The 12,403-nt window shown below is 40.1% G+C and overlaps 3 protein-coding genes across 3 annotated transcripts; 2 read left to right on the plus strand and 1 right to left on the minus strand.

Annotated features, from left to right (window-relative positions):
* The first annotated feature begins 1,063 nt into the window (after positions 1 to 1,063).
* ttll9 (tubulin tyrosine ligase-like family, member 9) lies at positions 1,064 to 6,121 on the plus strand. Its single transcript, XM_059333548.1, has 14 exons — positions 1,064 to 1,208; positions 1,584 to 1,630; positions 1,746 to 1,838; positions 1,930 to 2,041; positions 2,201 to 2,386; positions 2,524 to 2,592; positions 2,701 to 2,791; positions 3,808 to 3,848; positions 3,935 to 4,022; positions 4,304 to 4,362; positions 4,490 to 4,686; positions 5,138 to 5,251; positions 5,505 to 5,629; positions 5,823 to 6,121. Exons 1-14 carry the CDS (start codon positions 1,194 to 1,196, stop codon positions 5,891 to 5,893), a joined length of 1,308 nt encoding a protein of 435 aa, XP_059189531.1. The 5' UTR covers positions 1,064 to 1,193; the 3' UTR covers positions 5,894 to 6,121.
* A 392-nt stretch (positions 6,122 to 6,513) lies between these two features.
* fam217ba (family with sequence similarity 217 member Ba) lies at positions 6,514 to 10,168 on the minus strand. Its single transcript, XM_059333865.1, has 4 exons — positions 9,558 to 10,168; positions 9,347 to 9,446; positions 9,132 to 9,196; positions 6,514 to 9,032 (listed from the first exon to the last, which is right to left on the minus strand). Exons 1-4 carry the CDS (start codon positions 9,662 to 9,664, stop codon positions 7,574 to 7,576), a joined length of 1,731 nt encoding a protein of 576 aa, XP_059189848.1. The 5' UTR covers positions 9,665 to 10,168; the 3' UTR covers positions 6,514 to 7,573.
* Positions 10,169 to 10,411: 243 nt separating this feature from the next.
* ppp1r3da (protein phosphatase 1, regulatory subunit 3Da) lies at positions 10,412 to 12,379 on the plus strand. The gene is made up of 2 exons (XM_059333866.1): positions 10,412 to 10,549; positions 10,879 to 12,379. The coding sequence occupies exon 2, from the start codon at positions 10,907 to 10,909 to the stop codon at positions 11,819 to 11,821; it is 915 nt and encodes a 304-aa protein (XP_059189849.1). The 5' UTR covers positions 10,412 to 10,549; positions 10,879 to 10,906; the 3' UTR covers positions 11,822 to 12,379.
* Positions 12,380 to 12,403: the final 24 nt, after the last annotated feature.

Below are 12,403 nucleotides of genomic sequence, written 5' to 3' on the forward strand. Positions count from 1 at the left end.
TTGGCTATTTTTGACCGCAAGCCTATTTAGCTATCTTTTTATATTTACAAAACAAAAAAGACTGATGTCATAACATAGATAATACATACAAGTAAAATGCTTTCATTAAGCACAGAGAACACAACAACAATGATTCGCCTATAGGTTATTAAGACAAGCACAATGCTACCCTGTTAGATGAGGTTTTGGCGCCACTAAGTGGTAGAATCTGGGGAATGTTAGGTTAAGGTTTTTCTTTGTTTTAGGATGTAATACAATTATAAAGCCAGTCTCTATACTAATACTGTATACCAGTGGCGGTTCTAGACCAGTTTTACTGTGGGGGCCAAGGAGGGGCCAGTGTTTAATCAGAGGGGCACATTAGCACATGAAAAAATGGCAAAGATGATATTTAAGCATTCAAAATCTTTGAATGTCTTGAAAAAGACACAAAATGACGAAAAAAAAAGACACAAAATGACTTACAAAGACTAAAAAATGGACAAAATAGCCCTATAAGACTCCATAGAGTTAAACTATTATACAATGTTCACATTCTGGGTTCCTTTTGTGTGCAATGAGATATTGTTTGAACAAAAAAAAAGGTTAGAATTGTTCCATTGTTCATTGTTATAAATTGACCATTTTATTATTAATTTGACACAGGGGCCACAGCAGGGGCCAAAGGCTTCTTCACAGGGGCAGTGGCCCCTGTAGGCCCCTGTGTAGAACCGCCACTGCTGTATACTCAAAACTGTTTCTGTAACCTCAAACTTATGAGAACTGTAATAGCCTAATATCTGGTGGATTAAAAATTAGACTTCTCATATATAAATCAGACCAACCAAACCCAGCAGAGAAAAAGCAAAATTTACCCCAAAATTGACAATCAGGATCACATTTTCTTTCCTAAAACGAATAACTTATTGATATGCTAATAATGATACAAAATAATAAATTATAGGGGTTATTTTGGGCATTATTGTCACCGGACAGAATCAAAAAATTACTGTGGTCGCGATTCTACGGAAAGTGGGACAGTCCACCTTTGTCATTTTGGTATGCGGTTACCATGACAGCCTGACAACAAACTCCGCAAGAACTAGCTAACGTTAGATAAACTGCTTACTAAATGCTATTTAGTAGAATTTTGTTTAATACAACGCTAGTTAACTGTCTAGTTAACTTTTTCTAGTATCATAGCGGGTGCTTCCATGTCAAAGTATAAGGTAAATAGAAAAGACTGCGTTACATTTTGTTGTCTTTAAGGCTTTTTTTTTCTACTGGCAAGGTAATACAGCTTAATTTAAGTTAGTTGATTTATTGATTCGCCTTAGCAAAGTTATCGTACTGTGTAAACACAGCATTATTGGGACCTTAAATAAAGAAATACTATGGTACATGGTTAAGAATAAGTTAAATATCATTGTTCAGAATAATTAGCAAGTAATTAACGTTAGGTAGTGGGGTTAATTAACAAGCCCAACATGAGTTATTATGTGACTTGTAACGCTAGTTTGCAGCTGTAAAGAATTTGTAAAATGAAACTAAAGTCTATGGGGAATTAAATCATTAAACATGGTCTTTCTTTCTTCACCTTGTAGGCATCTGGATACAAAGGGTCATATGACAATAGCAAAAGCGAAGAGCGGTGAGTATTTTTTCTTAGTTGGTTGCAAATAACCAGTTATGCACATCCAGTTTCCTTTGTTGTAGAATGACAATTATCAATCTTGAAAGTACTGGTAACACTGCTGTCTCCTCAGGGAGGGAAGAAGTTGTGTCCGTTACAAATGTGGTCTACTCAACACCATACAGGATGTCCTGCGCCAAAGACCAGGTTGGGTTGAAGTCAAAGAGTAAGGATTGTTGTATAGTTATAATTTATCAGCTTTTCATATTTGACATTTTTGTGGCATGAATCTGGTATCTGCTATTTTTTTCTCACAGTGAAGGAGAGTGGGACTTCAACTGGTGTGATGTGGGCTGGCTCAGGGAGAATTTTGATCATTCATACATGGAGGAACATGTTAGGATAAACCACTTTCGCAACCATTATGAGGTGAGGAAGCATCAATGTTGCATGCTTTAAATCTATAAACTGGAGATTTGAAGTATCAATGTTGCATGTTTTAAATCTATTAAACTGTAGATTTAAACAGAAAAAAATATCAAAATGTTATCATGGAGTCTTTTTCTGTGTTTCTATTTTATGTTACAGCTGACTCGTAAAAACCTAATGGTGAAAAACCTCAAAAGACACCGGAAAAATCTTGAAAGGGATGTTTGCCGCATGGAGGCATCCAAATGTGATTTTTTCCCCTGCACCTTTGCACTGCCCAGTGAATATCATCTCTTTGTAGAGGAATTCAAAAGAAGTCCTGGCAGCACCTGGATCATGAAGCCGGTAACATAAAGTAGACCATAGATGTAATCCAGTGCAATAAAATGATCTTTAATTCATTATTTTGATAACCTCCGAAACTAAAGTTGAGTTAGTACCAAATTGCATTTAGTCATGAAAATGAACTGTTGTTTATTTAGGTAGCAAAATCTCAAGGGAAAGGCATTTTCCTGTTCAGGAAACTGAAAGACATCATGGATTGGAAGAAGGTAATTTGTATGTATTTAAATAAAAGGGTTTAATAAATTACATGACTAAAAACAGACATTCTACATATGCACACACTTATTCCAATTGATAATTTTGTGTTTACACAGGATGGCACCCGCTCAGAAGAACAGAAAGATGCAGCACAAGTGGAAAGCTATGTGGCCCAACGCTATATAGAGAACCCCTACCTAATTAATGGTAATAAACTGAATGAAAAATGCACTTTTATTATAAATCTAATTTTATATACTATGAACTACCTGCCAGCAGGCCAACTTTTTTTCTTTCAGAGTCTGTAGGGCTCAGTTTGAATAATATGGAGACCTAAGGAATCTATTGGTACCAACCATGTTGTGATATCTTGTCAGAATTTAGGGAGGGAAAAACTGACATGGCCATTTTGAAAGGGTCCTGTGACCTCTGTGGCCAGTTTACGCTAATGTCATGCAGTTTGAGGCAAAGACTGCAGTTTTTGTCTTGCATTATGAATTTTTTAATTTCACCTATTGTATTTTAATATTTCATTCAAATGTCCCTAAACAGTCTTGGAATAGCATACTTGGTGTGTGACTGTTGCCGATCCAATGAGCTCAATTTAATTATGTTATTCATGTGTGATGTTGTGACCTTAATGAAAGTTCACAACCAGAATCTAGAAGTCTCCACAATCCAGTCCCCAAAAACACAAAGCAGTTTTTATTACCAAATCAGAGCATGTTTTTTTGTGGTTTTCCTCAAGGGCTTGGTGTCTAAGTGTGGTATGTTTGACCATTTTAATCAACTTTCAAGTTTAAAAAAGGTTAACTTGGCATCAAATCTGTTTAACAAATGGTATATCAAACCTAAAGTTTCTGCAACAACTTATGAGACATAACTGAGCATGGAAATTACCTTCATATACTCAAACCATAATGTCCTATTTTAACAGCTGTATGACTAGATTCGTTTGACACACAGTGCTGATCTTCATGTTAAATTAATCTTCAGGTTCCCAGCTTCCATATGGTCTATATTATATGAGGCATCTACTATTAATCTGCTATCTACCCCTTAAAATTCCCTGTCCCTCACCCCTAATTCTCTATGAAAGCCATTAAAAGTGTTAATTAAAAATTAACAAAAACTAAAATTGGACAAATTGTGAACAGGAGGGGTAGTGAGCAAATAGAATTAGATTTATATCTTCTGACGTTTTATACTTTTTTCCCCCACAGGTAGGAAATTTGATCTGAGAGTCTATGTGCTGGTCACATCAGTATGTACCACACCTTGTAAATTACATTGTTTCTTACAAAATATAATTTTGCTGCTTATATGAATCAGTGTATGTTTGTTTTTTAGTATGTTCCCTTGAAGGCCTGGCTTTATCGAGATGGCTTTGGCCGCTTCTCCAGCACCCGCTTCTCTCTTATCAGTATTGATGACAAGTGTATCCTTTTTTTCACACCGTCTTAACATTTTTTTCTTTATTCATTTGAATGCTGATATACTTAAGAGATAGTCTGGTTCTGAGTTATGCGTTGTGAGTCATCCGTTAACAAGTTTAGGCTTTGTCTCATGAAATATTCAGGCAAAGTCAGTTTTAAATAGCCCGCTTTGACCCAATTTCTTAGGCCGTTGTTCCTAATTTTGTCACTTTCAGCCACATGCCCATGGAAAGTGTGATGACATCATTACAGTTCCCAAATTCTACTTAGTGTCATTCTTCAGATATGCACCTCACCAATGTGGCTGTTCAGAAAACAGCGCCAGACTATGATCCTGAAAAGGTGTGTAATTTGTCTTGGAGAATAGGTTACAGATCATTTTACTGCATACCTCAGTCAGTTTTTCTGAAATGTGTCATTTAACAAATCTCCTCTTTATTCCTGCAATGTTTTATTAATCACCAAATAGGGATGTAAGTGGCAAATGCAACAACTTCGAAGATACCTGACTGCAAAGCATGGAAGAGAGATGGTTGAAACCCTGTTTAAAGAGATGGATAACATCTTTGTCCGCAGTCTACAGAGTGTGCAAAAGGTCATTATAAATGACAAACACTGCTTTGAACTCTATGGGTACGACATTCTACTGGATCAAAACCTCAAACCGTAAGTCCTCATCAGTCGTGGACCATAATCATGGCAAACACACATCATCACGTACACATATCCACTTGTAAACATGCACAAAGGCATGCACGTTGACAAAGAAGAACAGACGAGTACTTGCACAGACAAGAAAACAAGGAAAACATTTGCTTTGCTTTCCTGGAAACCCAAAAGCAAAGCAGTAAATCTGTTAGGCTTCAGAAAAAAAAAACGTATGAAAAACTCATAAATCTGCACAGCATATCTAAAAAATTGACAGGTATGCAATAATCGTGCTGTAAATAACAAAACTCTCTCCAGTGCAAGTATTGCAACATTCATATACTTGCCCGTACCTACTGAACAATCTTTATTGAGATGAGGATGTGGATGTGCTCATACATGGTCTAATGCCTGCTCAAAGGGACAAATAAATACTTGGTGAATGTCTTCAGCATCCATGTTTTTGCAGATGGTTAATTGAGGTGAACGCCTCTCCATCACACACACCCAGTAGTCAAGAGGATTACGAGATGAAGTGCCGACTGCTGGAAGACACTCTGAATGTTGTTGATATGGAGGGAAGGTAAAGGCATCTTTCTCATAGTGTTTGCATTTTTGTCATCAGTGAACCTCCATTCATTATAGAAATTACATTCTTTGCTGATATTAACAAATCTAGGAGTATTATCCTGGATTATGTAATATGTTAAAGTTTAGAACATTGGGGTTAAGACACTAACATATTGTCATTGCAACATAAAAAAATTACAATTCCCCACAGATGACAAGGTGAATGTCGATGAGTTCATTTCATTGTGTTTTTTCCCCCTCATTAGGCTGACTGGCAAAGAGAAAAGAGTGGGTGGTTACGATCTCATGTGGAATGACGGGCCTGTCTATAAAGAAGATGTCAACCTAGAAACATTTGGCAGTTCCTGTTTCACTGCCAACACACACTTAGGTAACCTGACTGTGCTGCCAATGCAAACATTTTTGGCAAAAAAAAAGTAAGAGTAAAACAACATTCTGATTGAATGTGTTAAATCATGCGTGCAATGACGATCAATGTATTTGTTCATGTAGAAAATACTTGATCGTGCTATTATTATGTTATAAAAAATGTCATTGCTAGAAATACCTGTTCTGTGTTGCAGGGTGTGTGAATGACAGAGAAAAGCAGCTTCGTTGGCTTCTGAAACCATTTCCAGGTCAGAAGAGGATGTAACACACTTAACATTTCTTATGTCGCACCACTGTTGCACTAAGTGTGTGTCTGAGAAAAGACAGGCTCCAGTGAACACAGATAACTGAAAAACATCAGTAACATTCTATACAAAATGAGCTATGTGATGATCTGAGCTTTTCTTGTGTGCAAGAAACCTTGTGAAAATTTCAGCTACAGGGATAAGGCTGGTTAACTAAGTAGCATTTAATAAATAAATAAAGACAGTTATGAATTGTTTATCATTTCCTTGTGTGTTTCAAAGCATGGCCAATGAATCAATATCCCTTGAGTGCAAAACATTTATTTCTATGCCTTACAAATACTTGCATTCAACATTGAGAAAATACATACCACAATCTTTCTGCGTGCGTGTCAACATAATGTACACATTTATAATAACACTGCCCCTCCTGGCCCCTTATCTATGGCTTTGATAGATTACTTGAATATTAAGTAAAGAGGTGCAATCTGAATACATATCACATTAATTACAATGATGTAGTGTTCCCATGAATCAAGTGCACATGGTAAATCACAACAAACAGATAAGACACTCTAATGTAAACACAGTGTTCTACAGACTTCAAGTATGTGGTGTGATATGGAAGTGATATGTATAACATTACCATGTTACAGCATAAACAGCTATGATGTATTGAATTTCCATTGAATCACAGGGTGACCAATGGCACAGCACGGTAGACATTAGGTTACATTCAGCTCTATGACTAAACATTTCTTTTGTGCATGACAATGTAAACATAATAATGACATTGGTGAATACAGGTCAACCACAACACTTTACATAAATATAACTATGGTATATAAAATTTGGAAAAATATGCATTTACATTCGTAGCAAACATTACACTGTCTTCAATGATAGAAAGAGCTCAGCTCTATGCAAAATACAGTATATTCTCATAGACTACAATTCAAGCTGTTCAAACATGAAAAGCCCTTGTAACCAAAAATTTTAAACCATTGCACAAATACGTCCGAAACAAATTACATCACTGCAGTACACCACCACTCATTGCGCCTCCTTCTTTTCAGCCACTGATGCTTTAATTGAACATATAAACAAGAGGCACCAAAGAAAAGATAACAATGCAACATCAAGTAAATTAACAGCATTGAAAACAAATACATTCCAACATTACAAACTCCACTAGTAACGGCTATGGTTGTATTTGACGACTAAAATATAATGAACTGTTAAACTTCACTATGGATTACCTATGCTGAAAGCTGTTCAGTAGTAGAGGAGATGCTTATTTTATGCCTACTTCAACATTAGTCGTATACTGAGAGATGAGGATGTGCAGTGCAGCAGAAAGCTGTTATTAGAATCCTAGTAGCGCTAGGGTCATAATGAGCCTTCTGTCAAAACATTATGACTGTTTACTTACTGTACATTTGAATGAATAGTGTATATATTTATGTTCTATTTAAGTTTCTGTTATGTTTTGAAATCATTGCTGTTTTATCTCTATTCTAGCTGCTCAACCTCTTGTTAGTTTTGACCTTTAGAAGGCTGTACACCACTGACTGATTTAGACTGCTGTACAACAGTTACAACATGTTAGTATTACATAGATTACACAGAAAGCAAGCATAGGTTCAAGCTCCTGTACCAAGTAACCGCTAAGTAAAGCACTATACTGTTATTTATAGGGGTTACTTTGCAACAAAGTGCACATTTTTTGTTTTGCCATTCTGCTTACTACTAAGCGGAGCTTTGGATTGAGACTGCGGTTCTTTCGCAACTCTTTTCATGGCAGTTTTTGAGGCTTGACCTCCCGCCTCTGTCCTCTGCCAGTCCTTTTCTGCTCTCTTGGAGGTGATGACCTCTCTTTTACTTGCAGCAAAAACCCGTTTCTCTGCACCAGCTGCTTTATTGCCACAAGGGTCCTTTTTAACATCTGTCTCGGAGTTGGCTCTGACGCGGCTTTTTCTCACCTGACCTCTGCCGTTTGGGTTGGTTCCAGATTCCGGGGCTTGCTTACGGGCATTGCCTGCAGCCTGCATGTGCCTGAGATGACTCCTTCCAGCTGAGGGGCTAACTGGGGTCTGGGCTCCTCCTCCTCCTCCTCCTCCGCCTTGTCCTGCTCCTCCGCCTTGTCCTCCTGGGCTCCTTCCTTCTGTTGAGGTTGCTCGAGTCTCGCTGCTGCTCCTCTTCACTGGTGCCCCAGGCCTGGCTCGGCGTTCCAACAGTGGGCTGAGCCTCGAGTGACGCTGGTAGGCATAAGCAGAGCAGCTTCCATTGCACAAGGGGTAGCGAATGTGGCAGTGAGGGCAAACCGGGAAGCGGGAGTGCGGTTGCTGTGACGAGGCAGGTGATGGAGGGTTGTTGACAGGTGTGAATGGGAAGGCTCGTTGGCTGTGCCGCAGCCCTTTAGGGGAGTTGAGTCGGGATGATGGAGCTGTGTGAGGCCTGGGGGGATGAGCAGTGGTGGCAGAGGGGAAACCCTGTGGCCTTGTACGGCTCCCAGGTGGACGGCTGCTCTCTGCTTGCACTGTTTGTATCTGGAGCCACTCCAGCTGCAGCAGCCTTTCCAGGTACTTCTCTAAGGGCCCTACAGGCTTGGGCCGGGGGGCACCACGGCCCTCCGTATTAAGAAACACTGCCAGCTGTCTCAGGCTCCAGCTGTTGAAGGGAGGTGGCAGAAAATCTGGGTAACTGTAGCAAGGTTTTTCACTCTCATCTTGATCACACACAGCCCCATGAGGACCTGGGAAGTCAGGTGGAAAGTCATTAGTATTGATGACCTCGGCCCGGAGGTTGAGGTGAGGAGGAGTGCAGGGGGTACATGGAGAGGGCAGAACAGGCAGCCTCTCAGAGTCTGACAGATCGCTGGCACTGTCAGTATCTTCTTCTTTCTGGTTGTAGTGCCGCTGTAGTGCCTCTGGGGTGGGGGCTGGGGAGTGTGTCAGGGGGTGTGCTGGCATGTGTCGTAGCCCCGATATTGGGGAGAGGGGCAGGGAGAGGGCTCGTCGGTTTTTCCCCATCCCCCCACGAATCTGATGTTGCTCGTTGCTGCATGGTGACAGCCGTTGATTTTTCTGTTGCTCGTCTTTCCTGTGCACAGATAAATGTTTGCGGAGTTGAGGTTTTAAATCTTCTTCTTCTTCAGGGCTGTAAAGAGACAGATAAGGGAAAGCTGTTCAGGATTTAGGGATTTACTATACTTGAAGCAAGAAATTATCCAGAATACAAACCACTCGCCACACATACCTGGAGAGCTTGCTAGTATTGCGTGTCGTGCCAGATTTGATCCTGCCACCTTTAGCCAGGGCACCCTGTCAAAACAATCATTATGGGAATTGATTAATGCTTATTTGAGTTTTATGAGGTATATAGTTGACAGCACATGCTGCAACACTGTCCTGTAAAAGGACAATAATGTTGACATTCTGTCTCATCAATTTGGCAGGATGTCATTCACCCACCTTCTGCACTGCTGTCACTGTGTCCTTATCCTGACCTGGTCCTGGAAGGCCATTTTTCATCTGTCCCACTGCTTTCTTCATCTTGTTACCTTTCTTCAAACTGTGGAAACATGATAGTGGCTTGTCATACTCGCATCTAACCTGAGTGTCTGAGGCAAAACACAACATGTTTAATTCAGTCTGAGATGTGTCACTGTAAAATTAGGCCTACCTGGGTACTGGCCCGCTGTTTTCAGTATATTTTACCCGAATCTTCTCTTTGGATACGACGCGTTTCAGTGTCGTGGATGCTGTGCGCTCCTGCATGATGGGCCCCATGTTGCAGGTCGCCAGAAGGGGATGTTGTTTTGAATCCAGCACAATCAAATGACACGGTAGCTAAAGAACCCAACCAACATCTCGGATCAGATACTCTATTCTGAGAATGAGGCTAAAAACACCCATTTTCTCAAAAGTGCTGCAATGCATCATGCGCAGATACCGACAGTCGTTTCAGGTCAAACGCGTCCTTCTATTCGACGTCGACTCGCCTCTCTGCTGAATTAGAATACAGCGATTTTTTTTTTACTGAATTGTTGACAGCAGACGTGTCTCTTTTTCGACTGTCATCCTCCTCGCCATTAAAAATGCAAGACGGTAAAAGAGCGCATATGCTTTGTTTGGCTCGTCGTCCCAGTGAGATAGGTTTGTTTACCTGCTGCTGAATGGCTCGCCGCTTGTGTCGAAGTGGGCATCACAGGTGCATTATGGGAGTTGTAGTGAAGCCATACAAGTCGCTCTTCAAAACAGAATATGTAGACGCTCTTTGACGATACTACTTACTGTTGATTAATAATGGAGAAGACAAGTGGTGAATCGCCCAATGTGGTGTTTGAGGAAAAAAGTTAAAAACAATGCACACAAAGGCAACTGCTAGTCTTAAATTACTCAATCTCCCATACAACGTCTGTGATGTCCTGGTCCGTTTGAAGCTTCCTGTTAACTGCGCTCATATTAGCTGATCTCCATCGAAAGCACGCCTTGTACATATACGTGTAGTGCTTGAGAGCTATGAAACGGATTACTTTACAGATTGCGGCTCACTGCGGAGACTCAATGACGCACGGATACGCGCAGCCCCAATAAATACTTCTTTATATGGAGGATCTAGCTCAGGCTACACCCTGCAGCTTAGATGTACCTAACGCTTCGTATCTTTATATGGTGAGGTGATGTCAACGTCTTAATTTATTGAACCATATTATTGGCAGTTTGAGTAATGCTACAACTGTACAGAGTGAGAGGTATAGGCTATATGCTTTCAGTCACGTACTCAGAGTACACGCCCACTTTTTGTTCCCGCTGTGACTGCTGTTTGTCTTGACATGTTTACAACAACAATAAATGTTATATTTGCAGCTTAACATAATACATTTTAGGTAAAAAAGGGAAAGGAATGTTAATACTGTGTCATTATGATTTAGATAAGAGTATGTTTGAGGATGAATGTAATAAAATACTAATAAATTATGCTTCAAAACTTTTTTCCCCAGGTGAGCAGGACACCAGTTCCCACGGAACATGGATAGTGGCTGGTTTATTGGAAATCAGAGGATTCCCCCTTCAGAGGAGGAGGCTTCCAGCTCTTGCAGCAGCGTCTCAAGACCCTGCATGACTATCAACCTGACTGAAATGCTTAGAGCTGACAAACCGAGTGCAGTGAAGAAGCCAATTCCAATCCGCCCCCCAAACCCCAGAGTTTCTGCACCCAGGGCGAAAGAGTTCCACTGCAGCCTCTCTTGTGAACCCACGCCTAAACCCATCATCCGACAGCGCTCACACTCTCTGCCTTCTGCCACAGAAGAGAAGAAACGATGTAGAAATGTTGGCGTACGGTTTGTTGACTCTTTGGGGCTCGACCTGGAGAACATCAAGCTTTTTGAATCTGGAGAGGATCCACTTGTACCACATCATGTTGCCTTCAGATTGTTGATGGGTGCTGAGTTGGCAGATGGAAGGCATCTGGAGATATCCCTGCCATACTTGAAGCCGGTTTTTGCTCAACAACCTGGCGACCAGCAAGGGTTCCTGCACCGCCTCTATGAGCAGAAAGTGTGCCTGGAGAGAGTCTTGTGTAATGAACTGGGTGTGATCGGAATTGCCCAGGTCCTCAATTTGGGCTTTGAGAAAGATCTTATCGCTCGCTATTCATTTACAGAGTGGAAGAGCTGCACAGAAACTCAGGCTACTTGGGTGTCCACCATCACCAAGACCTGGGAAGGAGGAGGGGAACTCAGTTGTGATACATTTCATTTCCACCTGCCTGTTCCTCCATTCCTTCAGCCAGGAGCAGTGTTACAGTTTGCCATTCAATACAAGGTCTCTGGTGCTGAATACTGGGACAATAATAATGGAGAGAATTATAAGTTAGTTTGCCATAATTACAAGCTCACTGTGCCCAAAGAGTGTGAGGATAGCATGGTGCACTTCATTTAGAATTCTGACTAAAAGTAAAGGAAGTCTGTATACAGCACTTTATGATGGGTCATCAAGACCTGTTTAATATGCATAAATAACTGCATTGTGACATATAATGTTCTTTTTGTTAGACAAACAGGATTTTGTTTTTATTAAGTTTGATTCAAGATAAACTGTCAACTCAGAATTAGTCTGAGTGAACACTAAATACTAATGCACTTCTACATTATGCCATGATTTTGGTGCCACTATTTAACTTTTGTGTTGTCTTTTATAAAATTGCATTCTATTATTAGATTTTCATGGCTATTAAAAAAGCACTTTAATATGGACATATCAAATGGAAATGACATCCACTGAGTGTTGCCTAATATTCATTGGAAATTAAATTAATCCACGTCAGTCCATGGTTTTCATCCAGCTGGGTATCTGACATAGAAAATAGTTTTATACAATGCAGGAATTCTTTCTGCAGAACCATTTTACTCTGTATTCAGAGTTTGTTTTTCAGTCAAAAGTTGTTAAACCAAATGCCATACACATGCAATAGATACAATCTTAATGAATCATAAATGTATTTTGTTTAACAATAAAGCACAA

This window comes from Centropristis striata, chromosome 5 (genome assembly GCF_030273125.1).
Source record: "Centropristis striata isolate RG_2023a ecotype Rhode Island chromosome 5, C.striata_1.0, whole genome shotgun sequence".
NCBI lineage: Eukaryota > Metazoa > Chordata > Actinopteri > Perciformes > Serranidae > Centropristis > Centropristis striata.